The sequence below is a fragment of the Podarcis cretensis genome (assembly GCF_951804945.1).
Source record: "Podarcis cretensis genome assembly, chromosome: 15".
NCBI classification, from domain to species: Eukaryota; Metazoa; Chordata; class Lepidosauria; order Squamata; family Lacertidae; genus Podarcis; species Podarcis cretensis.
The window spans coordinates 16,589,022-16,603,199 of NC_137185.1; the positions used below are offsets into that span (position 1 = coordinate 16,589,022).

A 14,178-nucleotide genomic window follows, 5' to 3' on the forward strand; every position below is an offset into this window, starting at 1 on the left:
TATTCTTCAGTTTAGAGTATTAAGATAATTTCTCCAGAGTGGTTGTTATGACTGAGATGGGAGGGAGATTATTGCACTATTGTTAATAAATGATATAAATTGAGAGCACACAGAGCCAAACCCATGTTTGTTATTCCTCTTATCATCCTCTGATAGTGAGCTACCGTAAGTGACCAATAAGGAGCTATATTCCACCCACATTGGGTCCAAGTTTCAAGCTCCAAATCTGACCTTCCAAGCCCATGACAAAGCTTGGCTGCTCCAGGAATAATAATAATAATAATAATAATTTATTATTTATACACTGCCCATCTGGCTGGGCCTCCCCAGCCACTCTGGGCGGCTTCCAAAGAAACCAAAAATACAGTAAAATATCACACGTTAAAAACTTCCCTGATGTCTTAAGATGTCTTCTGAATGTCAGGTAGTTGTTTATCACTTTGACATCTACTGGAAGGGCGTTCCACAGGGCGGGCGCCACTACCGAGAAGGCCCTCTGCCTGGTTCCCTGTAGCTTTGCTTCTCGCAATGAGGGAACTGCCAGAAGGCCCTCAGCGCTGGACCCCGGCAGAATGATGGGGTGGAGACGCTCCTTCAGGTATACTGGACTGAGGCCGTTTAGGGCTTTAAAGGTCAGCACCAACACTTTGAATTGTGCTCGGAAATGTACTGGGAGCCAATGTAGGTCTTTCCTGCCTCCCCCACCACTAACCTCCATCTCCCACCCAAACCAATGTGGCAGTTGCATCACTGGGACTCTTGAAAGGCCATACAATTATACTAATTATCATGAGGAATAAAGATAGGGTGATGCAAATGGGAAGCAGTGAGGGTGGGTGGATGGATGGGTAGAAACAGACAGCTCAGAGCCACACAAGCTCAGGAGGGACAGAAGAAAGGACCCTATTGCACAATGTGTAATTAAGTGGATAACCACCCATCTAAAATACAGTGGTGGCTACCGGTTTGGGTGGTTTTAAAACCGGCCCAGGGCCCCTCCAAGTGTTGGTGGTCCACACGGGCCATCATCATAAGAACCTAATAATAAATAGCCTGCTGGATCAGGCCAACGGTCCAGCTAATGCAGCATCCTCTTTTGACAGTGGGTAACACGATGCCCTCAGTGGAAAACTTGCAAGCAGGATGCAAGCACAAGAGCCCTCTCCCCTCCTGCAGTTCCAGAAAGTGGCATTCAGAAGCATCGCTGTCTCTGACCATGAGTGTTTCCCATATCATGCATTCAGGTGAGCTCGTTGGGACACTGGCCTGAGCCAGCAGGGCTCTTATTGTGGAGCACTACAAAAACAGCCCACTTAAAAATCAACCAAACTGGTGCCACTAACGATTAGTATGGCTTCATAATTATTAGTAATAGCAAAAAGTAATTTTTGCATCAAAAGTTACGCCATGCTTTTTTATGACGGCGTCAATTACCTTTCCTTAGGTCTCTGCTCTATGAAAAATAAAAATAAAATAAATCCATGAAATATGTACATTCAGAGGATACATTGTTATTGATGCAAAGCCCAGGAAGTAAAAGAGGGATTCAATCATTTACTCACTCACTCACTCACTCACTCACTGAGTCACACACACACACACACACACACACACACACACACTTTAGTCTCTCCCCTGCTGCTTTCCTCCAGGCTCTGTTAGCAGCAAGCAGAGAATTCCCTGCTGCCACACACAATGTCTCCAGCAGAAATGTCACAATATTATCTAGTCTGTGGTAGGCAATTCCGCCTTGTGGGTACCTAAGGATGGAAAGGGTGCTGCCCCAGATCCACAGCGCTGGAGTGGGGAAGGCTGATGTTCTTAGAGAGTAAGACACCCTCACCCTATGGCAAGGTGGAAGATCAATTAGGCTGGGAGATGCTTGTTGGACCCCAGGCAGCTCTGTTCTGCTCTATGAGCAAGAAGGGCACCGAATTCTGGTCCTTAGAATCCAAAGTCAGTATGAACCTGCTTCACCTCGTAGCCAGGTTTAAGATCCAGATTTAAGACCCAGATTTAAGACCGAACACAATCCTGCTCCACCTCACAGCCAGATTTAAGACTTGATAGGCTATTACACAACCTACACATGATGGGACACAAAAGAGAGATAAATGCACCATTTGCAGGCTTCATTCCCTAAGAGGCTTGCACTGCAATGACGACACAACTCCCAGAGGGAAGCCAGATCTGAGGTTCTCAGCCCTGTCATTCCCCGCTAAATGGCTCTGTTCCTTGTCAGATTAATCTGCTTCCCCCATGCCCCACCTTGCCTGCTGTCAAGAGGCGAGAAAAGCTTGGGATGCAGAGAAACCGTCTTTTCTCAGCAAAGAAAAAAAGGAAAGCCTATGAATCATCCAGTCTTGATTGAGATAAATTAGCAGGGAAGCACTTGAACCTGGCCATCATCAAGGGCAGCATGAAACAGATCACACTCCCCCCCCCCCACAACACACACATACCCACTAATTATCTGTTTAGCAGCCTTGAAGATGCTGCCTGGCCTGTGCGGAACCCATGACAGTCAGCTAACAAACATGCCAGCAGGAGGAGGAACAAGAACCCCAAGCAGTGACAAGAGAGCAGCAAATGCTACTCTCTTCAGCATATTGAAACAGAGCCCAATAACTGATTGGAGGTCTTTAGTATGCACAGAATTTGTGTTAGGGTACTAATCTGTTGATTCACACAGACAGGGGCTTGTAGAGCAAGAAAACAGCAAAGCAGCTTATTATCGGAAGTGCATCACTTGGAAAAGGTATCTAATTCTAAGCTAATTGACAAAGTTTGCCATGGGTCTGGAAACCAAACCTGATGAGGAATGGTGGAGGGAGTTTGGGATGTTTAACCTGAAGAAGAGAAGCCTGGGAGGTGACATAATAAAGCCATCTTCAAATATCTGAAGGGCTTCCACAAGGAAGATGGGGCAACCTTGTTTTCTGCTGCTCCAGAGGGGAGGACCCAAGCCAATGTATTCAAATGACAAGGAAGGAGATTCTGACTAAACATTAGGAAGGGCTGGCAGGTGTGAAGCAGGTAAGGGGAAGACAAGGGGCAAAATTGTAGCTGGAAGCCTTTGAGACTTGATTTGTTGAGTGGGGAGCTGTGATCCGCAATCATAGGCAGGTTGCAGGGGCTGGTCTTGAGCCTGAGCTATGAGGAGCAGGGAGCCGCTGTGGAAGAGCATCACACCACTTTGGTCGCCGGGCAACAGAGCAGCATCAGCATCAAACTGGGCTCCCAATTGCTATAGAGAATGAGAGCAGCGTTTGCCAACTGGGGACCCTCCAGGTCTTAAGAGCATGAGAATAGCCTTCCTGGGCTCTGCTGGATCAGGCCCACCTAATCCAGCATCCTGTCCTTACAGCAGCCACCCAGAAGCCTGTGTGAAACCCACAAGCAGCAACTGGTACCCAGCTGGTACCCAGAAGCATTACTGCCTCCTGCTGTGTAGGCAGAGCATAGCCACCATGGCGGGTAGCCATCAATAGTCCCCCACTTCCATAATCTCCATGACCAGATCATCTCTAGTAGCCACTGGTAGCCTTATTGTCCTCGATGAACTTGTCCAACCCTCTTTTGAAGCCATCCAATTTGGTGGCCATCACTGCCTCCTGTGGCAGGGAGTTCCATTGTTTAACTCTGTGCTGCAGGAAGAACTCCTTCCCTTTTATCTGCCCTGAAACTCACAACTTTCTGCTTCAGTGGATGGTCATGAGTTCTAGTGTTAAAAGAGATGGAGGAAAACTTTCCTCTGTCTACTTCTTCCACGCCATGCAGAATTTTATAAACTTCTATCACTTCGCCACTTACTTGCCCTTTCTCCAAACTGAAAAGACGCTGCAACCTTTCCTCTTAGGGGAGTCGCTCCATCCCCTTGATCATCCCCTTTTCTGAAACTTTTCCAACCCTGAAGGTGGGGGCAGAGAGGGGGCGTTGCACGTGACTCAGTGTTACCTTGGTTCTCCTCCAGCTTCCCAATGGTCTCAATCTGCTCCACCAGGTCGTTGGAGTTCCACTGGCTCATCCCCAGGAGGATCGCACTCTTCCCTTCCGCCACCTCCTCTGCGGTGAGAGAAAACGGCATCACATTTCAGCACACTGGCACGGGTACCAGAGCCAAGACGGCTTCACTGAGACTAAAGCAGGTCGTGGTGGGGATGCATGGCCTGGCCACAGGGTCAGAAAGTGGAGGGTCTCCTCCGGGATCCTTTTTTTTCTTCAAATTTTTTTATTAGTTTTCCATTTTTAACACAACACAAAATAACAAACAAATAACAAGCACACATACACACACACATATATAAACAAACATACATTGAAAATTTCTTACCGTTAAAAATCCAAATTCAATCCATTTTAGGTGACTTCCTCACATCCTTCCTGACTGATTTCATTAAATTTCATTTTTGCAATTTTCCAATATCCACTTCTAATAATGTTAACTTATTCAGATTACTAACTTCCTTTCTTTTCATAATATTCTCAATCCATCATCTTATATTTTCAACATAATTTAATCCTAAGACAAATTTAGTTTTTGCAAGTATTTCCTCTTATATTATATATTATATAATAAGAATAATAATATATATTATATTATTGTATTTTACTAAATATTCCTTAAATTTTTTCCTCAAGGATCCTTTGCAAGAGTACAGCAAGAGCATCACTGCATCCCCTGTATGTGTAAAACACTATTATTATATAAAACCCTTAACAGTTTGGGGCCACTTTACTCAAGAGATCACCTTATCCCTTATATATGCTGACTCAACCACTTCAGTTGGTAGAACTGGCACTGCTATGGGTACCACATAATACCCGTTCAGCATTTGTAAGAAATCCATCCATCTTTCAGTGTGACAGCACCTACACTTTGGAACTCTATGCCTATTGATGTCTAGAAGGTGCCTTCATTGTTTTTGGGGTGTTGTTTTTTGTTTTTTTGTTTTTTTTTTTGGTGCCTGCTAAAAACATTCTTTTTAAGACGCACACATACCCAGATATTTTGAAAGCGAGTGTGAGTCTCTTATCTCTTTTCAGTCTATTGTTATTTTAACTTTTTGAATGTTCTGAATTATTGCTGGTTATTCTTCTCACTACTAACTTTATGGTTTTACCTGTTTTTCGTAAGCAAATCTGAAGTTCTTCTTGTAAGCTAGCGGCGTGTAAATTTTATGAAATAAATAAATAAACAGGAGGCCCAGACACCCACTGCGTCTCCTTCACAACACCCCTTAGGATGTTAGCCCTGCAGCGCTAGAGAGAGGATGCCACATGGCAAGGCTGGCACAGAGCTGGGTGCCACTCACAAGGCATTCACATGGGCAGCCATGCTTTGGGGGAAAGGGAAGAAGCGTTATTATTATTATTATTATTACCCCACTGTTTTCCCAGACCAGGACTTAATGCACCTTACCCCTAATTAAAACAACACAGGTAATAAAATACAAAATCTTTCTCTGAGGATATTTGTTACAGGTCGTGTTATCATTTGTACGTTTCACTGTTCTGGGTTAATTGTAGTGGGTATTCTTGGCTGAACTTCAGTGCAATTTGTAAGAGACGGCGATGTTAATGGAGGATTAAGTGAGATATACACATTCCCCTGAATTAAAAATAAATAGATCTCTATCCCCCTTTATTGAAGTTCAAGGCTGCTACCATCAACTGTGTGCAAACTGCAGTTTAGACTGATACTCTGAGGAGGCGAGTTTACAACACACTGATGGTTGAGGGAGTTGCACAAGTTTAGCCTGGAGAAGAGAAATTGAGAGGTGATGACAGAGTCATCTTCAAATACCTCAAGGGCTGCCACATGGGAGATGGAGCTAGCTTGTTTTGTGCTGCTCCAGGGGGCAGGACCCAAACTGATGGATTCAAATGACAAGAAGGCGATTCTGACTAAACTTTAGAAAGAACTTTCTAGGGGTAAAAGCCATTCGACCCCAGACTCCCAGTGAATGTGTGGACTCTCCTTCATTGGAGGTTTCTAAGGTTGGATGGCATCTGTCAGGGATTCTTTAGCAGCAATTCCTGCATTGCAGGAGGCCAAACTAGATGACTCCTGTGGCAGACTCTCCAAGTGTCCCTATTTTCCAGGGACATCCCAAATTTACAGAAGCTCAGTTTTTGATTTGATCCTAGAAGGTCCCGCTTTTCCTTAGGACGTCCCTAAGGAGAAATGTTGGAGGGTATGGTAGGATGTCCCTATTTTCATGGGAGATATGTTGGAGGGTATGGAGTTATGTGACCCCAGACCCAAGGAGATAACTATACAACCTTTAAGGTAAAGGTAAAGGGACCTCTGACCATTAGGTCCAGTCGTGGCCGACTCTGGGGTTGCAGCGCTCATCTCGCTTTATTGGCCGAGGGAGCCAGCGTACAGCTTCCGGGGCATGTGGCCAGCATGACTAAGCCACTTCTGGTGAACCAGAGCAGCACACGGAAATGCCATTTACCTTCCCGCCAGAGCAGTACCTATTTATTTACTTGCACTTTGACGTGCTTTTGAACTGCTAGGTTGGCAGGAGCTGGGACCGAGCAACGGGAGCTCACCCCATCCTTCTGATCGGCAAGCCTTAGGCTCTGTGGTTTAACCTTTAGAAGTCATCTAAAGGCAGCCCTATATAGTTTTATTACATTTTTGTGTGTTGGAAGCTACCCAGAGAATTTATTATTATTATTATTATTATTATTATTATTATTATTAACATCATCACCATCACCATCATCATTATGGAATAGGATGTCCCTATTTTCATCAGAGAAATGTTGGAGGGTATACTGTGGAACTCGACAATTCACTGGTTCTATTATTCCTCCTCTATTGGTGCCAATGAAAGGTTTCACTGACAGGTAAATAACAGCTTCTGAGACGGTATTTGTCGGGCCCATGGCTGGGAGAGGGAGAGTTAAACTTCTCCCCACCACCATGCTGCCCCCCCCCCCAGCAGCTCAGGCTTCTCCACAGATGCTATTTACATAACGAAACACAACAAGAAAAATCCCCTGTTAATTGTCTTTGTCATCCTGGGCCTGGCTTGGCTCCAAGAGGCAACAATGCGGAAAGGCAGCCTCATCCCAGGCAAATCTCTGTCTCCTCCGTTGGGTGGTTTTTCTACCAAGCCCAAAGCATTTCCTTCCTGCTGCAATTATCACCATCTTAGCCATTGCATTCATGAATATGGATGACGGATCCCCCTCCCTTCCCAACACTTGGGGAAGATTTTAAAAGGAGGCAAATGTCTGCACATCTGATCAGGTGTTTTGAAGCCAGAAAATGCCACTTTGGAAGCAGAACCCCTCTAGGCCCTTTGTGTTCGCCGCTCAAGAGTCAACAGCAAGGAAGGCAGAAAAGGGACGAGGACTCGGGAACCCCTTTTCCTTCCAATCTCATGGAGCTGCAAATTCAGAAGAAGAAGAAGAAGAAAAACAGAAGGCAGGTGGGCTCCAGCACCCAAGGACAACAGCTAGACCTGTTGCAAGGAGCTCGAGGCCTCCTTGAGAAAAGAAATGCAATGGTTGTTTCATTTGCTCAAATATCAGTCTGCTTGCAGGTTTCCCTTGGGGGCGTCTGGTTGTCTACTATTGAGGACAGGAGGCTGGGTGAATTGGGACCCCCTGCTATAAGGCTCTTGTGATAGGAATTTTGAGGTCTTATAGGGAACCTATGTAAGGACTCTATATGGGCTCTTGGATACCCCATAAGGGCAAAAGGGTAGATTTTTGTTTACAACACTCTTCAAAGAGTCCCTTCATTCAACGGAGGCGCCACTGGGGAATCATACAAGCAGGAGCAATCCTGCCTCCGACAGCAAAGACAGAGCACGACCATCATGGCTAGTGGTTGTTGACAGTCTTATCCTCTGAACTCTGGGGTGGGGTGGGGGGAGAACAGGAAGAACCTGAAAAAATGATATTTTCTTCAAAGTGTCACCAGCTTCTCCAGAGGATCGGGGGGGGGGGGCGGCACATCGAACGTCCTGACATCACACATGCAACGTTGCACGATGTGCTGACAACGTGCGTCATCCTCTGAATATTGAAGCAGCCCAGTCCCCTCAAAAAAATGTATTCAGGGGGCCAAAACTGCCTCAGCTCCTAGGAGTCGGCACCCTTGCATCATGCAGATGTCCCACAAAAACTGAGTGAACACAGCATGGGTGTTTCACAGCCAAGACCCAATTTGGAAGCAGCCTGTAACTGTAAGAAAGAATGTAAGTTGAACCGGCTGGAACAGGCCAATGGCCTATCTCCATCTGCTTCCTATTCTCACAGCAGCCAGCCAGGCAGGTGCCTCTTCTGGGAAACCCGACAAACAGGACCTGAGCACTAGAGCCCTCTCCCTTCCTGTGGTTTCCAGTGTTGTAAACAAAATCTGCCCTAAGACCTTAAAACTCTTATCACACCAGCAACTGGCATTCAGAAGCATGTGGCTGTAGAGCATAGCCATCCCGGCTTGTAGCCATCAATAGGACCAGACGTGGGTGGCACGATCAGAAGGTCAGTGGTTCAAATCCCTGCAACGGGGTGAGCTCCCATTGCTCGGTCCCTGCTCCTGCCAACCTAGCAGTTCAAAAGCACATCAAAGTGCAAGTAGATAAATAGGTACCGCTCTGGCGGGAAGGTAAACGGTGTTTCTGTGCGCTGCTCTGGTTTGCCAGAAGCGGCTTAGTCATGATGGCCACATGACCCAGAAGCTGTACACTGGCTCCCTCAGGCTATAAAGCGAGATGAGCGCCGCAACCCCAGAGTCAGTCACGACTGGACCTAATGGTCAGGGGTCCCTTTACCTTTACCTTAACCTTACACCAGAGATGTAATCCGTGTGTGTGTGTGTGTGTGTGTGTGTGTGTGTCTGGGGGCTGCACACACAACCGTCTCCCGCACTGACGTTTATTCCAGATTAAGACATTTGTCCTCCCTTATCAAATAATAAAATTTGACTGGAAACCTGCATCACACCCAGTCCTTATTAATGCAACTATTACTGTCTTCCACTGATGAACTGTAATAATAATATTTGACGGAAAAGAGTCTTTTGAAACATCAAAATATTGACAGCATTCCTGTCACTGTGTACTTCTAGTTTCCATGGAAAGCCTGGGTGGGCCTCTGTTCAGGCATCTGCCTAGGGAAAGATGCCATCGGTGCTTTTAAATGATAGATGTTGTTGAGCAATTCCAGAAATAGCAGTGGGACGTTTGGCAAGGGCAGCCTCAAAAGAGCTGCCGTGAGAAGGAAGGACTTTAAGGTTGCAGAAGGGCTTTTTGGAGGGGGGGCATTTTTCCTTCCCAAGAGGTGGGGAGAGAGAAGGGGAAGAGCACTGGAAAGGCTCCTCATTCTGGAGTCTTCTTTGCACAATGGACGTGTCTGATAGCCAAGGAAGGAAAGCTCCCCCCACCAACACAGACACTCACAAGGCCTCAAGGCTTCTCACATCAGTACATGCAGAAAACATCTAGGGGTCTTAGTCTACCACAAGCTTAACATGAGTCAACAGTGTGATGGAGCACTAAAAAAAAGAAGAGCTAATGCTATTTTAGGCTGCAACAACAGAAATCTAGTGTCTAGATCAAGGGAAATCATAGTACCACTGCATTCTGCCTTGGTCAGACCACCCCTGGAGTTCTGCGGCCAGTTCTGGGCACCACAGTTTTAAAAGGACATTGACTAGCTGGAAGATGTGCAGAGGAGGGAGACCAGCAGGATCAAGGACCTGGAAACCAAGCCTTATGAGGAACAGTTGAGGGAGCTGTGGATGTTTAGCTTGGAGAAGACTGAGAGGTGACATGAGAACCATCTTCAAATGCCTGAAGGACTGTCACATGGGAAGAAGGAGCCAGCTTGTTTTCTCCAAAGGGGAGGGCCTGAATTGATGGAGTCAAATGATAAGAAAGGAGATTCCGACTACACATTAGGAAGAACTGTTCAACAGTGAAACAAACACCCTCAGAGGATAGTAGACTCTCATTCACTGGAGGTTTTCAACAAAGTTTGAATGACCACCTATCAGGGATTCTAGCTGCATTTTCTGCATTGCAGGGGATTGGACCCTCGTGGTCCCTTCCAGTTCCACAATTCCATGATTCTATGAAATACAGTCACACAGGACTCCCTTTCCACAGCACAATGTGAAAATTGACTTTCCTAATCGTCTTAAGTACTGCACTGACCAGATATACCACACTGTTTTGCTTTGGCATTTTTTATTTTTTTTTGGTATTTCTACTTCTATTATTTTCATTGATAATATTGTTGACCTGGATGGACCAGTGGTCTGACTCAGCCTAAGGCAGCAGAAGATGTCCAAGAGGAACCCGACAGCGGAAGCACCAAAGGCCTCTAGGCAATGCAGCAAGGGGACGATGCCCTGAGAGACACTTTGGATGCCTGGATGCCAGCATCATGAACACCAACCTCGTGCATCAAAGAACTCATCATCGGAGCTCTCCACGGAGTCAGTCAGGATCCCATGCATGGGCCACTGGGCGCTGAACCGGCGTAAATCAGCTGCAGAAGGAGAAAGACAAACAAACAGAGAAAAGTCAGAGGAGTGAACAGATTTTTGGCTGCAACGCTGGAGTCAAAACAAAACATTTTGATCCACTATGAAAAGTGCTCCCAATTAATCAGCCTCGTGAAATTAAACTTATTTTCATACAAGGACTTACAGAAACGGCCAACATCAAGCACCATATGAAAGGCAGGATCCTGCTCACCCACCCCACATGAGAACAGCTGCTTAAAAATTGGTACCCAAGGTTTTTTTTCCCCCTCTGCCGTTCCTGTGCCTTTTCCCTTGCAAGTTGTATTTTCTTATATAGCAAACCTGTGGAGAATGGGATTGCTTTGTTTTAAATGACTTTACGTAAGCCACTCTGGAAGTCTTGTTGGCTGAACACAGGGGTGTAAATGTTCAAATAATAATCATGAACATGTGAGGACAATAAGGCACACCTTATCCTTATCCTTCATCCTTCATCCTCAAGGACACTTTTTTCACTTCTGGACTAGGTGGATTCCCCTCCCCCCATTTTTCATATATACAGATTTACCTATCAATCAGCTGAGTAAAACTGCTACCATTTCATCACTTATTGACACCTGAGGGTGCCCACGACATCCAGAGAATATCATTGGACGATTTAAGACAGATATAAGAAAGCTCTTCCTCATGCAGCACAGAGTTAAAATGTGGAACTCACTATCATAGGAAGGAATAATGGCTCCCAGCTTGGATTGCTTTTAGAAAGGATTAGACAGATTCATGGAGGAAGAAGAAGAGAAGAAGCGTTTGGACTTGATATCCCGCCTTTCACTCCCTTTAAGGAGTCTCAAAGCGGCTAACATTCTCCTTTCCCTTCCTCCCCCACAACAAACACTCTGTGAGGTGAGTGGGGCTGAGAGACTTCAGAGAAGTGTGACTAGCCCAAGGTCACCCAGCAGCTGCATGTGGAGGAGCGGGGAATCGAACCCGGTTCCCCAGATTACAAGTCCACCCCTCTTAACCACTACACCACACTGGCTCCCAGCAGAGGGAGCAGAGGGCTATTGATGGATACTAGCCATGATGGCTTTGCTCTGCAGCCATGCATCTGAATACCAGTTGCTGGAAAGGCCTCTTGTGCTCGGATCCAACTTGCCGGTTTCCCACAATAGGCCACTGTGAGGATAGGAAGCTGGGCTAGATGGGCCATAGGCTGATCCAGCAAGCTCTGCATCTGTTCTACACATTCATCCAAGAAAAGGAAGGCAGCCCAGGGGTGGGGCAGAGTTTGGAAGCAACTCTGAAGCTCATGGAGTGACCATGGGCCAGTCACCACCTCTCAGACTAGCCTACCTCACAGGGTTGTTGTGAAGATTAAATGAGGAGGGAGGACAAACTATGTATTGCCACCTTGAGCTCCTTGGAGAAAAAGTTGGGAGATAAATGCAACAAACAAACAATACAGACAGGTAAAAACTCGAACCCCAAACTGGCTTCTCCTCTATTAATGTGTATGATTTGGAAGTTTGGTTTCCAGCCCAAACATCAGGCACCCAAAGAAATAAACAAGGGGCAAATCATTACTCATACAATAAGCACAATCATCAGTGGAGAGCAGCAAGAGCCGCCAAGAAGATGAATCTTTTATCCAATCCACAGCCAACAACTCACCCCTTGTGTGCAAACACAAGTCAGAATTCTCTGGAAACGGCCAACAGTGCTCATTCCTGCTTAGAATTTATTAGGTGTGTATCTGTGCAAGACTTTAAAAAGCCCTCTGGTGGCTTGCAATGCATGATTCTTGCAAATCACTGGAGGAGTCTCTTTAGCTAAGAGGTAAAAATGCTTGTAGATTACGTAGGATGACTAACAAGGCAGATATATGACACTCTGGGAGAAAAACATTTCAGTTACCACCTCCTTCAGTGGATCAGACATGACTCAGAGCCTGTCCTAAGACCATAGGAAGAGCCTGATGGATCCTGCCCTCACAGTGGCCAAATGGGAAACCCAGTCTTGTTCTCCACCATTCTAAGGTAGACCAGCTCTGTCCATGGAGGCTCCATTTAGCAATCCTAAGAAACTAAGAAGAGCCCTGCAACCGGAACAGGCAAACACCCTGTTCGGGCTCAGAGACTCAGCAGATGCAAGAAAAATCTGAAAACTCCCCCAAGAAGCCCCCATGCCATTACTGGCACAGCCAGGCCAGCCATTAGGTCGCCTTCCTCCTTTGACAGTCTCACTGTTCCCACTCCTCCTGATAAGCCCACTTAATGCCTATAGGATTTTATAAATGCAAGTTGTCTAATTATGGCTAATGAATGCGGCAGTCATGGATCCGATATCTCGACCGTTTTGCCTGGCAGGCACAGAACTCAGCTTAATCGCTTGGCTCCATTGAATAAAGTCCACTTAGCCTTAAGTGTTCCCAGACACACACGGAGCCCCTTCAAATTAAGCTGACGAAGCCTCGACTAATTGAGTGCTGCGCCTGATGAGGATAAATGTTTAGGCCTCCCTCCCAGCAGTGCTCCTTTGAATCGCCCGCTTGCCCTCTGCATTCCCCAGCCTTGAAAGCCAATGCCAGCTTCAGCCCCCCATATGCAGGGGGTAAGGGAGCCCTTGCAGTGTGGAAGCAGAATGTCTGGGTCTCTGATCACCAAGGAACTTGGACTCTATTATGGCCTCAGCCTATTTCTATCTTAAGACCATGTCTCCTTTGGAGTGTGCAAAAAAGAAAGAGAAGAAACTCAACGAAAGAAAGAGGATGAATATTTGAATGGGAGTCTGGAATGTTTGACTGGCAATGCTATTATCCTGTGTTTTTCTTGCACAGCTAACTTCTTGCAGTGTCTTATTAACCAGGTTGTAATAACTTTGTCATAAAAGCTGTTATGTACAATGACAAAAATCCACCAACGGCATACAAATCAATATGGCTAACCTGATCCAAAACACCCACCCACACGAAAATAAAGACCACCACAGCCAACCGCAAATGAATAACCACACCCTAGGCCAGCCTCAACCTCTCTCACCACCAAAGGAACGCAAGTGAACAGCAAAGAACCTGCACAAGCACCGGAGACACCAAACCTTACATATAGTAAGTAAAATAGAAACATCGCCACCCGATCCCACCCCCACTTATCTCTCCCCCCCCCCACCTCTTTCCCCCTTTTCTTCCTAAAGTCTCAACAAATGAAACTGATTTCTGGCGGGCTAGGGACAAAAGTGAGAGCTGTTTTCTAGTTCTGCTGGATCTCTCAGCGGCTTTTGACACCATCAACCATAACATCCTTCTGGACCGTCTAGAGGGGCTGGGAGCTGGGGACATTGTCATACAGTGGTTCCACTCCTTCCTCCTGGGCCGTGTTCAGAAAGTGGTGGTGGGGGATGAGTGTTCAGACCCCTGGGCTCTCACTTGTGGGGTGCCTCAGGGTTCTGTCCTCTCCCCCATACTTTTCAAGATCTACATGCAGCCGCTGGGAGAGATCATCAGGGAGTTTGGGCTGGGTGTTCATCGGTATGCGGAAACCCAGCCAGATGGGCGGGGTATAAATAATATATTATTATTATTATTTGTAAAAATGTTTCATGGAGGGGGGGAAATGAGACATTGCACACACTTTTGTAAATCAACAAAATCTGTAATAATAATAATAATAATAATAATAATAATA

General features: G+C 46.1%; 2 protein-coding genes across 5 annotated transcripts in view; both read right to left on the reverse strand.

The window, feature by feature from the left end:
• Window positions 1–14,178, reverse strand: part of KIAA0753 — a 128,959-nt gene that overhangs the window by 75,616 nt on the left and 39,165 nt on the right. The gene's annotated exons all lie outside the window — the stretch shown is intronic.
• Window positions 1–14,178, reverse strand: part of PITPNM3 (PITPNM family member 3) — a 70,248-nt gene that overhangs the window by 37,997 nt on the left and 18,073 nt on the right. For all 4 annotated transcript variants that reach the window (XM_079954497.1, XM_079954498.1, XM_079954499.1 and 1 more), the window contains 2 exons: window positions 10,426–10,518; window positions 3,958–4,065 (listed from right to left, as the gene is read on the reverse strand). In XM_079954497.1, the coding sequence (XP_079810623.1) occupies window positions 3,958–4,065; window positions 10,426–10,518 (201 nt within the window). The remainder of the gene's footprint in view (window positions 1–3,957; window positions 4,066–10,425; window positions 10,519–14,178) is intronic.